The sequence below is a fragment of the Phalaenopsis equestris genome, unplaced genomic scaffold (genome assembly GCF_001263595.1).
Source record: "Phalaenopsis equestris unplaced genomic scaffold, ASM126359v1 Scaffold214800, whole genome shotgun sequence".
Taxonomy (NCBI): Eukaryota; Viridiplantae; Streptophyta; class Magnoliopsida; order Asparagales; family Orchidaceae; genus Phalaenopsis; species Phalaenopsis equestris.
The window spans coordinates 13,103-30,308 of record NW_018233553.1 but is presented as its reverse complement, the minus strand read 5'-3'; the positions used below and the strand labels follow the sequence as shown (position 1 = coordinate 30,308).

Here is a 17,206-nt window from a genome sequence, read left to right as displayed (position 1 = left end):
TTTAGCAGCTTCAAAAAGTTGGTTTTGTGCTGAGAAGCCTATTTTGAGGTTAGAATGTTACTTTTTGGGTTTGATTGAGCAAAAAATGTATAAAATGCTAATATCTTTACAGATTCCAGGTTGTTTTTCTGAGGTGGGAAGTTTAAGGCAAGCGTGTAAAAGATTTTTATAGGACAACTTCATAAATTTCAGGTAAAATAATTACACGCTAATTTAGTAAGAATAATTCGATTTACAGAAATTAATTTAATCTTAAAGCTTAACATTTTGTTTTTTATGTTATTAAGCTCTATATAATAGTTGCTACAATGTCCAGCTAGTTACCGAAGATTAATATTTTAGTGTGGCAACTAAGGTGAGTACTTATATTTATAAATTTCCGTAATTGTCTTTATTTCAAAATGTATGTTTGAATGTATGTTTGCTTTTATGTATGCTCTAGTTTAGTTAGATTCTTCATATTGGTTGATAAAAAAATATATGCATGCCATAAAAGATATATAAGATATGCAGGAAATATATATATGAGATGTATGATATGCATGATACATGTGATATGAAAGATATGATACGAACATATATGCATGATAAACATGATAGAAAAATATATGATTGAGATACGAGGTATGCATTATATAAGTGTTATGTCTGATGAATAGTTGTACAATAGAGTAAAAGTAAGTATGCATGCTAGTAGATACATAAAGATATCTAAGCATATTGTATGTTATGAAGAATAAAATAACTTATATGAATGCTTCTACATGTATGTTCAGAGGATGATTCACCCCCAACGGTACAAACAGAGACCCCAGTGTATCCGCATGCATAGAGTTTCTCCACCACCTCAGACATTTGTGATAGCTAGATCACTAGCCACTGTGCCGACGGGATAATATCGGTCAGGGGCAATTAGATCAGAGCTTACCTCCCCGGACAAATGTAATGTTTACATTACTATTTGGTGTGCCAACAGAATAATATCGATCAGGGGCAGATAAGGGCCTTTTTCTCTTAGACAATTGCCATGTGTATAGCGCTAAGTGATGTGCCGACGGGAGCCGACAGGGCAATATCGGCCAAGGATGTGTTAAGTTTGTTGACGATGATCCTCACAGAGATAGAAATATATCTAAATTCTAAAGTAAAAGTAAAAACTACAATAAATGCATATAGAAAATTAGTGTTTGTTCATTTAGGAAAAGGTCATTGATGCATGCATTAACATATATCAGATTGCTTATAAATAAATATGAAAGGTTAGTATGTTATAAGATTTTTTATAGACCAACATGCATATTGAATTCATTTCCTTGGGTTACTGCAGTTTAAAAATGCAATTACTCTTGTGTTATTTTTAGATAACTCATTATGTTGCTTTAATAATATTTTTGGTTCTAAACATTTAAATAAGATGAATAGAAGAAGAGCAAATATATATAGAGAAGAGAAACACAAACGAAAATGTACAAATTTCTACTTGTTAATTTTAATTATTTTCTTTAGTGGTTATTTTATATATTATTTGAATTTTAAATTGTTCATAATAGAATTAGAATAACAGGGATTTGATTTCCACCGTCCGATCGTTTGTTTCCTTTTTGGTTAATTCTAAACCCTGGGTCGGGTCGTGATAACAACAAGAACCTAGTCAGTAGATATTTTAAATATAACATACTTCTGAACTTTCCATGGTTTGGGTATTGAAGCTATTACAACGTTCTACTATAATTTGACTATTATGGGTTGGTCAATCTATGTGTGAAAATCCAAACCCGGTTTTTTGGCGGTGCATTCACATAATCAAAGTTTCCACGTCAATCTTGATTTGTTTGCTTATAGGTCTAGAATTTAATAGCACATGAAGGATATGGAGAGCTAATTTTGATTCATATGATTAATTAGAAAATTAGTACAAAATATAGTTTACAGTTTTTTTAAGGTTTAAAGTTTACATGAAAAGCTGAACACCATAAGTTGTTAATTTAGGCAAATGGGTTTACCCTATTCATGTAGACAAAAGTGATGCCTACGTACCTTGCCTCTCAGGGAATCAAACCGAGGTCCTGCTACTTTGAAAAGACAAAAAAAATGAAAAATCAAAATATAGAAGATAAAAGACAAACTTCTTGTCCTTAATATAATGTTAGCCAACTTGTAACTAAATTGCCACTTTTTGCACCTTGCATCTTATTATGACACCATAAAGCCTTATAAAAAATCAAGGGGTTACAAGTTTTAAGTTAAAAATTTTGTCTTCGTCTCTAACGGAAGTTGGGAATCTCATCACTCCCTATCATCCGTATTTACCAGCATTTATGTAATAGCCTATATATTACAACCCTTGTGACATTCCTATAGTCATAATTCTTGTAATGTAACAAGTTAATCATAGGCAATTCATAATCATATGCATAATCAACAAGATACGAATACATGCAAGTAAAGATTTCATAAATATGCTCATCGTAGTATTAAATAGAAAAAATCATAACTATCATTAGTTTTAGTTCAAGCAAGCATTCATGTACATTTACAAATATTCAATAACATGAAGAAAATTTAAATGCATTCATACGTCACAAGAAATTATATCAAAATTCTAGAGAGATTATTTTTAATTTAGCACAAAATTATTTCACCTGAATCGACAGAGCAGTCCTATAACGAGTTTCATGACCTCTCATTGAGCTCATTGCCTTGTACAAATAACATGGAATCATTAATTAGAATTTCATGAATATCTGGCTTAAACCTTAATTCAACCCCAATCATAACATGCTTGCCCAAAACTTATCTCAAACGCATGAATTAACACCCCCCCCCTGATTTCTTCCTATTCTCTCCAATCTTTTCTTCCTCCATTCTCTTTACTCTTACCTCTACTTTCTTTGTAGTGGCCAGAAACAAAAGGAATGCTTCAGATCACAACAAAATGCCAAAACAAATTGTAAGGAAGAAGAGGAATATCTAAAATATCATAAAAATGAGTTTTCTTCTTATCGATTGCCGATTTCTTCTTGTTCTCTCCAATCTTTTCTTCCTCCATTCTCTTTACTCATCTCTTATATCTACTTTCTTTATAGTGGTCGGAAACAAAAGGAATGTTTCAGGTCACAGTAAAATGCCAAAACAGATTGTAAGGAAGAAGCGGAATATCTAAAATATAATAAAAATGAGTTTTCTTCTTACCGATTTTTTCCCAAAAACCTAAATCACAAATTGCGGATCTCTGTCGTTCGCCCAAATCACGATCCTCTTATAGTGACGGGATTGCGTACCCTTCAGATCTAAAAAGTGAATTCGGGGGAGGAGAAAAAATGAAAGATTTCTAGCCATTAATTCCTTAGACCGTTGCATGCGTACATAAGTGCGATGAAAATCCATTTCTATAATGCAGGAATTTAGAGAGAATTAATTAGGGTGATAAGGATTTATTTAAGCTTATATTTCAAAAATTTATCTCCCTAAACATTAAAAATTCATGCAAAGTATTATATATTAAATCAATCGATTCAACTTGGAGAATTTTATAAAAGCTTGGTCAAATTTCAGGGAGTGTGAAAATTAGGATAATCAAAATGACTAAAATTTTCACCTGATTTCTCAGAATTTGGTGTTTCATAACAGTTCTGGATATTGTCGGGTTAGACTAGATTCAATCTAGTCTATGCGATCCAAGGTCTCAAAAAATGATCTAAGGTATCTTGGGTTTTAGTGTTGAATTTGGATTTTGTCTTCCCCAAAAGTTATCTTTAGATTTAAATAAACTTGCAGTTTTCTTTAGAACCTTATAACATAAGGTAGAGACCGATTGGGGTTCTTCAAAGTCACAGAGATCCTATGAGATAGACTTAGTGTTAGGTAAGTCAAAGGTTCCAATGGGGTGCATTCTGGGCTTTGAGTTTTTTTTTTATAGTTTTATTTTATTTAGGTTTTTAAGCTTTTGCCAATGTCGAGGTTATTAGGAAACCATTAAAAGAATCTATAGGAAGATCCTAGTCTTAGGAGGAATCTTAAAAACCAAGGTTTGACATAAAGGGAGAGTTTGTCAACCTCATTCAAGTTGAGGTAAATAGCACATTGGCAAGTGTGTTGAATTCTCCATGTACTAACTAACGGTCTTTATGAATATGATGGAAAAAACTAGCGTAGATAGCCATAATCAAAGTATATTTACATTTAAATGTAATTGATACATTTAAAAAATGGTTACTTATAGATATTAAGTCATAATTAAAACTACTATTCCAAAGCGATTAGATCTTATTGGTGAGTCTAGAAAGGGCCCAAAAAAACCAAATTTATATCTTAAGTTGTTGATTTTATTAACAAATATCATTGGTTTAATAATTATAAGGAGCTAAATTTTGTGGATTAATAAGAGCTTTTTGATACGAGACCAAGAGGACACCTTAGACACCTTGCACGTTTAAAATAAGAATCCTAATCTCTCGGAAGACAAAGATCTAGCTTATGGCCTCATGAATCAAGTAGAAGAATCGGACATACCCAACTTCCCATTTCTTTTTTTTTTTCTAATGGATTGATAAAGGGATGAGTCTCAGGTACACTATGCTTGCATCTTCTCACTTGATCATCGAGATGAGTTCGAAGGTGAAATGATCATCTTTCAAGTTGCAGGTTACACCTTTTTAATCACGATCCTTACTAAGAACAATATGAGAAATATGAAGGAATATCTAGCCAAGGGGGCATCTATATTAGTAAAATCCATCTCAATATTAGGATTAATGGAAACCTTATATGAGATAGATGAATCACTATTTAAATGATCTGACTCTGTGTATGGCAAAGTTTGGATAAGTATCAAAGAAGGCATATTAGAATCAACATTAGGTGTTAAACCCATAGCATGGATCTCATTAACAAGGCACGTCTAATAATTAGGCAAAAAAAAATAATGTACTTTATCGATATTCACTTTACAAAAGTTTGGACGAGTATTAGGATGCATTCCCTTGTTTTCTACATTTTTATTAGCATATAAGGGGTTTTTGAATGAAGTTGCTCAAGTTATGGATGAGCCACAAAAACAAGAGTTAGAATTATTCCTATGTTTAAAGGAACACGAACAGTAACTTTGTAAATTCTTTATAATCATTTGCTTAAGAATATCGTATGTATGAAATGAAATTTTTTGAGAAAAACTTGGCAGAATATCCATTTTCCACCGAATCACTAACCATTGAAGGCCCAGTAACTTTAGTAGTAATGGAATGCATGGAAACTTAAGAAGTGATGCAAATGAAAATAAAGTATGATGATCCATAAAATGAACTTAGTTTTGAAAAAAATAATTCACACCGACAAGATATGACATTCTCTCTTAGGGCTGAACCTAGTGGTTCACTGGAACTCACAAGGAAAGTCAAGAATAAATAAAATAATTAGAGGAGATCTTCATATAATTTTCCTCGCTTTCAACCCTAATGAAAATATATTTGCTATTTATAAGGCCAATAAAGTCTGAACCATTCAATTTCAAACTAGGGAAAAACTTTATTTTGTCTATTGTATTTGAACAACACAAATTTATGGATTTACCTACTTAAGGCAAATCAAATTCTTTGCAAGAAATTAAATCTCATATCTTGAGAATGCAGAAGTTAGTAAACCATCTTGCATAAAGCTAATTTCAGAACATCAGGGTTATTGAAAAGAGTTTTAAAGCCATAGCGTTATTACCCAACTTAATCAAGGAAACTAATCCTGAGGTGATGAGCTCAATTAGCCCGCCAATTTCAAAAGTGCGACCAATGAATTCATCCCTATGTTGGATTGAGGAGAGAAGTTGTTGGTAGTCGGGTTATCGAAATCGCGTGGAGAGAAGACAAACTCAGTTTGTGGTGATGTGATTCCCGTTTGGGAGCTAAATTTCTTTTTGCTAGAGTTTGACGAGGAAAGAGTTTGGTGTGCAAGTCGTGAATCTCGGCATTGTTCGTCAAGGAGGCACATCCCTACATTGATTGTGGAAAGGGCAGATCTTGTCACCCTTTGAATGAGGAGGTGAATCATGGTGTCGACGAGGTGTTATGCGATGCCAATTATCAAGTAATGGAAGAGCACAATTCTCATCATCCCAACAAGCACTCCCAAATTATAGTTTTAGCTGGAATAATAGTCAATGATGCAACATATTTTCTCATTTATATGGCGACGGCTTGTGATTTTAGACTGAGTTGTGCTAATTTTTTTAATTGTAATGGAGCTTTAATATCTTATGGAAGTTCGGCTTCAAACTTTTTTGTCTCTGTTTATTTTCTTTAATGCATATGAGATTTTTTAATGGCATTTTTATCAAGATCAAATTTTATGAAATTTCAATATGCAGGTATTGACTAGTGCAAAAGCATTAGTTGTTGTGCAAGTCTTGATGTTCATTTTACCTCCTAATGTGCTTGCGGAGACATGCAAGACTGAAAACTCTTTTTTCAACATGCCTTTTCTGTTCATAATAGCCCTTATTGGGGCTACTGTTGGTGGTGAGTGTTTTTTATCTTGTTTTACTTGAATTATTGGTTGTGTAGAATTAGTTGTTTGGTTTTATAGTATTTGTTCTTAGAATTTCTTTGAATTTATTGATTATTAATTTATAATGATTGATTGGCTTTTATTGATGCCTACAATGTAATTTTACAATAAATATACTTGAAAGGTACAAATAACAGTTAAATCATTTTTCAATACCTTCATTTAAGATGTGTTATTGAATTGATAAAGGGTTGGCATACCACATTGGTCAACACAAATAGAGATTGAGTCAGTTGCTTGTAACCATGATCTAGGGAGCCTTTTATAAGAAAGTAGCCAATTTTTGGAAAGTTGTTAAAAGTTAAAATTTTGTCAAGGTGACTTGGTCATTTGGCTGATATGTTTTTGACTGTTGTTTGAATAACTCTCTTCACACCTCATAACCTAAAGAATACTGTGATTAATAAACCAAATATTCTAATGACTTTTTTATTCTAGTATTTCTCTTCGCTAGATTAGGTATCTTACTATGCATTTTGACTATGATGATCATGACAATGTTGTTAGCTATCTTCATCAATGTGCTGCTTAAAAAAAAAATTGATGCAATGACTATTCTAACGTTTGAGGTGGAGTTTAATGATATTTAATTTTATTTGCTGTGAGGGGATGCATGGGAACTCGATGGAAGTGTTTGTGTTTGAAAGGTTTTTAGAAGGTGGATATCCAAATATAGCTATGATCTAGAAAGGGATGGTGAGGTTTATGTTGATTTTTTGGTCGCTGATTTTATGTGGAGCTTAAGAGGGGGTTTATTTGTTAAGGTATGATCGGTGTTAAGTATTCTTTAGGAAGTTAAGGACGTTATGAATAAGGATTTAGAGTTATTTAGAATATTTATGTGGAGGTTTTGATGTAGAGAGTGAAAGGAATGTTGGCTCGCTGAGTTTGGACAAATTTTGGGTGGCTTAGCTATTTTGTAAATAACTCGTTGCAGGGATGTGAAAGCTTAAAAGAAGCTCCAAAGCATTCAAAGGACATATATAAATGAGAAATTTAGGGAAATGAATCATAGAAAAAAATTAAAATAATAAGCATTAAGCTTCTTATCAAAGAGGGATATCTAAAATCACCACACAAAGGATTAGGGTTTAGCAGCTTAGCTTTTCCTTGGGAGAATGATAAGTCTTCTCTAAATTTTTGTATTACTTATATAAGCATTACACATAAGGAGAAGATAAGACAAATTAATGGCACTCAACTTACAATAAATACTTGTGTGCTATTTTTTTTTTTTTTGGCTTTGTGTCTCCCATCGTCTAATTCTAAGTATTTCTGTTCGCTAGACTAGGTATCTTACTATACATTTTGACTATGATGATCATGACTATGTTGTTAGCCATCTTCATCAATGCGTTGCTTAAAAAAATTCATGCAATGGCTATGCTAACGTTTGAGGTGGAGTTTTATGGAAGTCATTTTATTTGGTGTGAGGGGATGCATGGGAAATCGATGGAAGTGTTTGGGTTTGAAAGGTTTTTAGAAGGTGGATATCCAAATATAGCTATGATCTAGCAAGGCATAGTAAGATTTGTGTTGATTTTTTGGTAGCTAATTTTATGTGGAGCTTAAGAGGGGTTTATTTGTCGAGGTATGATGGGCACGAGTATTTTTTTAGGAAGTTAAGGACATTATAAAAAGGGATTTATTCTGAATATTTATGTGGAGGTTCTGATGTAAAGATTGAAAGGAATGTTGTTTGGTTGAGTTTGAACAAATTTTGGGTGGCTTAGATATTTTGTAAATAACTTGTAGGAATGTGAAAGCTTAAAGAGAAGCTCCGAAGTATTCAAAGGACATTTATAAATGAGAAATTTATGGAAAGAAATCATGGAAAAAAAATAAAAATAATAAGTATTAAACTTCTCATCAAAGAGGGATATCTAAAATCACCAAACGAAGGATTAGGGTTTAGCAGCATGGCTTTTCCTTAGAAGAAGGATAAAACTACTCTATATTTTTGTTTTACTTATATTAGCATGATACATAAGGAGAAGATATGAAAACTTAATAGCAGTCAACTTATAATAAATACACGTGAGCTATTATTTTTGACTTTATAAGTTCCATCATTTAATTCTATTGAATAAAGTTGGTGGAGTTGGAACAATACTTTAAAAATTTTGAAAGAAAGTTTTCCATGCTTCTTTTGGCTTGAACTTTGATGATTTGACAAGGTAAGATGGCAATGGTGATATGACTCTGTGGATATACTTGGATGATGTTGCATTGTGGATGCCACTTTGATCAAAATTCTAGCTGATATTATATTTTTCATATTTGATATTCTTATGTTGCAAATGACATTCTTCTTGGGTTTAAATGTAAAATAACATAAAAATAGCAAAATTTAAAAGAATCAATATGTGATAGTAGCCATGGATTTGTTGATTGATTTGTGATAAAACTGTCCTGCATTAGAAGAATTGTTCTTAGAAGAGTTAAAGCTATGTATCCATCCTGCAAATTTGGGGCAAGCTTTTCTGACTAATTTATGGCAACCAAAGGTCATCAATAGCTGAGTGATCCTTCCATGTTTTGCAGTTGTATAAATAAGTGGCTTATAGGTATTGATAGAATCCACCTTCAGTGAGATAGCTTTTGAGACCACAATCAACTTATCTTCAAGCTCACCTGCAATATAATTTGTCTCCTAATTCTTGGCTGCTTAATAGCATTTTAAGATATAGCATCTTCTATACTAAAAGTAACCTATAAATCATATCAAATGGCAATTTTAAAAAGTTGGGTCAAACGCATAAAAAAATTATTTTTATTCATTATATCGCCTATGAGATCTCTTGTGATTAATTGCTTCAACATATTTTTAGTTGCTAATTTCAAATTGCTTTCTATTAGATTCATGTAAACCAGAAAAATAATTTACAAATGTAAATGCTGGATTAAAATATGCATGAGATAGAACTTATGCAAGATTATGGAGCACTTGGGATTATTACTATACATAATTTCAGAAGATGCTTTATGTGTTTCTTTAGAAACAATGATAATATATGCATATTCATAAGTGAGAAGATGTGAATCCTAGGTATCTATGTTTTTATCTTCTACTCAATAAATTTCTTAAGATCATGTTGTCAACCACAATTGATCATCTGTTTGTGGGTGAAAAGTAAATGAAAACTTATTTTTTATGTAACAATAAACATAAGGTTTTTGAAAAATTAGATACGATCATACACTCTTGTTGAGCACATTAGTGAATGGTGGATTGTGTAACTTGGTAAATTACCTAGAGAATAGTTTTGCAATGTGAGATTCATCATTAGCCTTATGATAAGGAAGAAAAGGAGCCATTTTTAGAAAATTAATCAATCACCCTAAAAATGCTTCTATAGCCTCGAGTTGATATGGAAAATTCTATAATGAAATCCATGGATAAGTCCTCCCAAGGCCTATAGGAAACAGGAAGTGTTGTGTATTGGCCCAATCTTTGTTTGTTGAATTTGGTCTACCTGTTGTTTAGACATTGATAAAAAAATTTACTAACATTTATTTTGATTGATGGTCGATAAAAAATATATTTCCTTAAATGCCCTACAATACGACTAGAAAGTAATTCACCAATTAACAAATCTCTCAGACAAGTTCTAAGGAAATATCTACCGTTGGAAACATCTACCATCATAAAAATATCTATCAATGATAACAAAATCATTCAAAAACGAGAAAAATTTGTTCTTATGGTCTTTAAAAATAACATGAAAATCAAGATGCGACAATCATCTTTAAGTCTATCAAAGCCAGGGATTTAAAGTTTAAGTGTAGTGATCACAAGGGACGCTCTAGGTAAAAGCTTTTGTTGCTTTATTTTTCATAACAGCTTATGATTTAGGACAGCGGAATAATCTTGTAAAAATCCAACCCATTTGGCACGCGTTTGATTTAATTTGTTTGTGTTAGTTAATAAATTTTGATGTATGTTGATCATTATTTAAAATGGACTACCTAAGAAGCAGATAATATCTACAATGCCTTAAAGATTGAATAATAATATAAAATCTCAACTTGAAACACCACCCGAACACTTAAAAAATTGTAATAAGTGCCAAATCAGAAAAAATAAGTTTCTTTTTATTTAAATATAGAACTGTAAGTTATTGCTGAACACTTTAAAGCATCAGTATGTGTGCCTTCTTGTTATACTTAACCGAAAATAATTTTGAAGGTTTGCTTGCACGACAAAGGAGGGGTGAGCTGAAGCGGTTGAATGATCAGCTACGTCAGATCAATGCAGCACTTAGAAGACAAGCCAAAATAGAATCTTATGCTCCTAAGCTGAGCTATGCACCAGTTGGCAGGATAGCTGAATCAGAAGTTGTTGTTGACCCTAAAAAAGAAGATTTAATTAAAAAATTGAGATTAGGGAAAAATTATTTGCGGAATCATGAGCTTGAGAGGGCATTTCTGGAGTTTAAGACTGCTCTAGAGCTTTCAGAGGCATTGGGGGATCATGTTGAAGAGAAGAAGGCTGCAAGAGGTCTTGGTATGGTTTCTGTTTCCCATTCATTGCTCTTCTTCTTTTGACAATGTCATCTATCATCTATTCACCAGAGCTAAATTTCATTTCCCTTCCAAGTTTTGAATTGTTCCACATCTATAAACATCATGGGATTTTTCATGAGGACAAGCATTACATGATTGACAATTTTATGGGAAAATTTACATACATACCACATTTTTTTTGTATTTACACATCTAACATATAAACTTTCATTTTTGTATTTATAGCATTTTACATGTGCTTTGAAAAGGTGCATTTCACTTTCTAAAGTTAATAATAGCGATATTTTGATGTGATAAAAAAGATTTGAGTGTTTGTCAGGACCCGACCTAAGAGTTAGATTATCGAGGCGAGAACTGACTGTCAGAAAGAGGAAAACTATCTAACAATTTAATTTCATAGATAAAATGATTCAAAACATAAAATAGCCATTCTATGTCATAAAACTTTAATTTACAATAATTTATTCATACTTAAATTTTTACATATGAAAAAACAAAAAAATTGAAGTGTAATACCTATCAATCTGAGGTCCTTAGTGTTTGTATATGTACTCTCGTTTTTCTATAAAATATCAACAACTGAAGGTGTGAGTTATACTACTCGGTGGAAAAAATATTTTTAAATTACAATAAATTTTATTTTAAAATATTTTGTAAAAGTTACAGTAATCAGTAAAATATTGTGAACAGTGAAAAGAGAACAATAAAACAACAGTTTGTGCTTATTTTTATTTATCTTTGTTACAATATCCATTAAAGGTTGTTATTGTTTAAAAATATACTATAAGTTTTCATAATACTATAAGTATTCATTTAACTCTTTCTAATCCACCAAACAGGTAGGTAACCATTTCATTTCTATTTTTGAGATTTTTTATATTGCTTTAAACTGTCTTTCAGTGAAATTTTCTTATTCTTTCACAAAAGATTTTGTGTGGAAAGTCCCCTTGAGGGCAAGCGACAGATAAGTTATTCATCAATACCCCTGAAGGTCGAGTCCAAGAGGGAAGACTCGATGAGAAGATATCATACCTTTGAAAGTTGAGCCCAAGAGGCAGGTCTCGATGGAAGATATGATACCTCTGAAAGTCGATGCTAAGAAGCAAGACTCGATGGGAATATATCATACCCCTAAAAGTTGAGCTCAGGTTGTAAGAATCGATGAGAAGCAACGATACTCCTAGAAGACATGCCCAGGAGGTAAGTCTCGATTGGAAGCTACCGTACCTATGGAAGTTGAGCCCAAGAGACAAGACTCGATACGAAGATACCATACCCTTGGAAGTGGAGCCTAGAAGACAAACTTGATGGGAAGCTACAGTGCTCCTAGAAGACAAGCCCGGGAGGAAAGTTTTGATAGAAAACAACCGTGCCCTTGAAAGTCGAGCCCAAGAGGCAATTCTCGATGGGAAGATACGATACCCCTGAAAGTCAAGACCAAGTGGCAAGACTCGATGAGAAGATACGATACCCTGGAAGTCTTGCCAAGAGACAAGGCTCAATGGAAAGCAAATATGTTCATTGAAGACAAGCTTGGAAGGCAAGTCTCGATGAGAAACTACCGTGTCCCTAGAAGTCGAGCTCAGGAGGTAAAACTCTATTGGAAGATACGGTACTGTGGAAGTCGAGCCCAAGAGGTAAGATTCGATGAGAAGCTGCATCTGGAAGATACGGTACCACTGGAAGACAATCTCAAGAGGCAAGTCTCGATGGGAAGCTAGTAGTGGATATGATCCTAATTAGAAAGACTCCACAAGAGCAAGTGGTTGACAGAGTCTCTAATCAAAGAACTCAGAAGGATAAAAGTCTCAAAAGTTATAGATACATCTAAGAACTCAGAAGGCACAGGTGCATCTAAGAACTCATAAGGCCACAAGTCTGAGAAGGTACAGATACATCGAAGTCCATAGAATACACATGTACATCAAAACCATCAGAAGGCTACGAGTTTCAGAAGATATCAACGCATTTCAAACTCCTAGAAGACATAAGTCTCAAAAAATACAAGCCTAAAAAAATACAAGCCTATGAGGGCACAAACCTCAAAATTCACGGGCCTCAAAAGTTACACAATTCTTTTTTTATATAATGTGCATGTGCTTACTTTGATTACTGACTTTCGCATGCTTGAGAAGCCAAAGAGCCTCAAAAGGCAGAAGTTTAGAGGTTGACAACAATATGCACCTTTGAAATTGGAGAACGACAACCCATATGTTGGGGCGACATAATCCCAAAAATTGAGTAACCACAACTCAGAAGGAAATGCAAAAGAAACGTCAAAGAAGTTCAAAGCACTATACTATCATCATCTACAAACATCTCATTAAAAGTCATAAAGACCAACAAACACTGGTGATGCAACACATCATCAAAATGAAGCCAAAGGTTCACTTACAAGAGCCCAAGCATGAGGTCAAGTGCCTAATTAAGAGCACATTCAAGGCCCATCACAATAGCCATATCAAGAATAAATATTTGAATTTGTATTTTATCATTTAAATTTTAATTTTAGTTTCTAGATGTTTGAATTTTCAAATTTTGAGGCTTTAATGGCCGCACAAAAAAAAAAAAAAAAATTAGGAAGGTTGCTGGCATAGCATTTTTCTTCATTAATAGCCACCTACCACCCTTCAAAAGTACTTCCCCCTTTTATTGAAATTTTATCATTTTAATCTTTATAAATAGGGTTGATATATAATTATTTGGATCAGTTGTTGAATGAAATATTTGAGTGAGAACTCTCTCTTGTTGCTTGGTGCTTTGTGGCTTCAAGTGTTCTATTTTCTTTGGTGAGCTTAGGTATTTATCTTTGCTTTTCTTTTATGTTATTCATTAATCCTCAATTAAACTTACTCTTAAACTCTTCACCACCCTTCATCCACATCCTAAGTTTCTTATAATATCAACAAACCAATAACCAAACCACCCTCACAACCATTCCAAACTCCTCTTCATAGTTCTTGACCAATCAAGAGCATATTAAGATACAGCCTTATCCCTTAACTCTAGACACCATTATAAACCCATCCAAACCCACCCATCTACTCCAGATCATAAGTAGACATCCTAAGTTAACCATCAATAATAATTTCTAGCCACTTACCCACTTTTCCAAAGAGATATTTCGAATAAGCTCAAACCAGCGTTATCCATACTAGCAATGGTATTTTAGCCGTCATTCCCTCTTAAATCTTTTAACATTATACCAAAACCTCCACATCACATTTTTAGACTTAAAATCAATCAATAACAAATTTTAGTGCTTTATCTTATCAAAAGGCCATGCACCTCTATCATATTTGGTATCAAAACGAATCTGGGAAGGAGCTGATTTGGTTAGAGCTTCTGGACATCGAAGAAGAAATTCTTTGTGGTGGACTTGTCTCTACAAGCTTATGAGTTACTTCAAGAGAAGGTAGAGCTTAGTGAATTTCTTCTAATGATAGATTTATTTTCTTTTAATAGCTCGGACATCTAGTATATTTCTTGCAAAACTATGGTGTAAGCACGAAGTCTAATTAGTGAACTCCACTATAAAGCCTGACTTACATCCCTTGTGTGAACCTATCCCTAAACTTTTTTTTCTTGGTTGAAAACTTTGTTAAGGGAGTGCTCCACTTAAAGGAAATACAACCTTACCATGATGCGATCAAAATATTAAGTTTTCTGCTTTACTTTTTGTTTTAACTTTTTATGATAAAGTAGTTGCTCATTATATTTGAAGAACTTTGCCATGTCAAGGACTTGAGGTTTTAGATTCAACACAAATTGCATTTAAAATTTCTTTTACGAGAGTTTGTGTATAAAAGGTAATGTATTTGAGGCTAAAAAGGATTTTGTCAAAAATGTATAAACTACCTGATGAGAGCTTGGGACGTAAGTGGTATTTGTACCCCCCTTATCACCTGAAAGTTCTTGTAGATGAAGATTCACTTTATTTTGCATATATATTTTATTTTTGCTCTCTCTCATCTATAGTCTTTTCCCTTTCATCTCTCTTCACAAGAAAAAAAAAAGCATCATGGCATCGAAATTAGTTTCTTAAGATCAAATTAAAAATTTAATTCAAATGGTTGATTCGTTAGATCTCAGGATTCATGAAAGTGATACTAAGAATAGAGAATTATTTGAAAGGACTAACAATTAAATGCAAGATTTAAAAGATCAGATGCAAATAGTCCTAAGTCTTCTTCAAAATACTAAACCCCTTGCTACACCGTCTGCCCAAATTCATTTTACACCGTTAAAAGAAAATGATTCATACTTAGAGCTAAGAGACGACCAAATTCATAGAAGGCAACTTATTCTTAGGAATGGAGGTAGAAGCTATCATCTTTATGGAATAATGATGACTTTAATGACCTCTCTAGGATAATTAAAGTTGAAGCACCATCCTATGATGGAACCCATGATCCTAATAAGTTCTTAGATTGGTTAATCCAAATGGATGATCTTTTTGGTTGACATAATGATTATAAAAAAGTTGCGTTTGTCAAAATGAGTTTGACTGGTCATACCAAAAGTTTGTGGAATAATACATTAGATAAGGAGTGGAGGTTAAGAAGGAACACTCTCACTTTGATTTAAATGAAGGAGATGTTAAGAACTAAATATTGTCCTAAACATCATGATAAAAAATTATATGGGCAATTATTGACTTTAAGACAAGGTAGTTTTCCTGTGTCTGAATACTTGAACACATTTGAAGACCTGATTGTCAGGATTGACTACATTGACAATGATTGACAATTGGCTAATAAATTTGTCATTGGTCTTAAGGTGGACATTAAAAATGAAGTTGATTTATTTGACACCTATACCCTAGAAGAGGCCTTCCATTATGCTTTGTTAGTAGAAAATAGAAGGAAATCCACCTCTCTTTAAAAATTAAAAGGAAAAAACCCAAACTTCTTTACATAAACCTATTGTTAGATCCACTCATCATAGTAGTCAAACCTAACATCCTAAAACTCTTATTGATGGGAGCTTAAGAAATAATAAAGATATCATGTATTTTAAATGCCACAAAAAGGTCATATGCAAAACAATGTAAAACCCAAATTCTTTTCATGGACAAAATTGCAAATCCTATTGATGATGACATGGAAGAAGTTTATGATGACACATCTCTTTCTGAGGATGACATATAATTATTTAATGACCCTCCAATAATTGTAATGAGATGCTTAACTATTACAAAACATTAAACTAAGGATTAGAGAAGAAAGAATATTTTCAGTATGCATGTTGTTTGTAATGAGAGAAGATGTAGGTTAGTTATTGATGGAGGAATTACAATGAATGCCATCTCAACCCATGTCATTACTAGGGCAAGTCTTAAGATTGAACCACATCCTTAACCTTGTCATGTTTGTTGGGTCAATCATACATCTCTACCATCACAACTAGGTGTCTCATTTTTATAAAGATTGGTAGTTATGAAGATCAAATATGGTGCGATGTCCTTCCCATGGATATTGGTCGCATCTTATTTGATAGACCTTGGCTGTATGACTTGAATGTAAGCCACTATGATAAAGAAAATACTTATGTTTTTAAACATAATAATAATAATATTAAGCTTATTCTTGTCAAACCTTTAGAAAATGTACCCACCATAGCACCTCATAAAACTAATTCTGATCTACAACCTAAACCCACTCTTAAGAAAGGTGTTAAGCTCCAATTAATGATTATAGACAAATCTTATTGTTATGGACAACATTACCATTTCTGATCTTGATTCCAACACCTCGCCTGCTCTAGCGACTCTAAAAATAAAAATTGTTGGATTTGGAATAGTAAAAAAGAGTTTTCTGATATGCCCCTCCTACATTTATTGCATGTGAAAGAAGTAATCTTTGAATCTAATGAAACTCACTTACCTTTTGTGGTCTCAACTCTTCTTTCTGAATTTAGTGATGTTGCACCTAATGAATTACCTGATAGGTTACCCCCCCCTTAGGTCCAATCAACACGTCATTGACTCAATCCTTGGTTCACAACTCCCCAACCTTATTGAATGAAAGAGACAGGTTGAGGACTTACTTAAGAAAGGATTTATTCAAGAAAGTCTTAGGGTCCGTTTGGGGCAGCTTGTGCGTTTCAGGATAAGCTGCTTATC

The 17,206-nt window shown here is 33.0% G+C and overlaps 1 protein-coding gene across 1 annotated transcript in view; it reads left to right on the top strand.

Annotated features, from left to right (window-relative positions):
- Nucleotides 1-17,206, top strand: part of LOC110037081 (protein FLUORESCENT IN BLUE LIGHT, chloroplastic-like) — a 44,570-nt gene that overhangs the window by 16,512 nt on the left and 10,852 nt on the right. Inside the window, exons 3-4 of the mRNA XM_020741658.1 lie at nucleotides 6,356-6,506; nucleotides 10,745-11,062. Coding sequence (XP_020597317.1) covers nucleotides 6,356-6,506; nucleotides 10,745-11,062 — 469 coding nt within the window. The remainder of the gene's footprint in view (nucleotides 1-6,355; nucleotides 6,507-10,744; nucleotides 11,063-17,206) is intronic.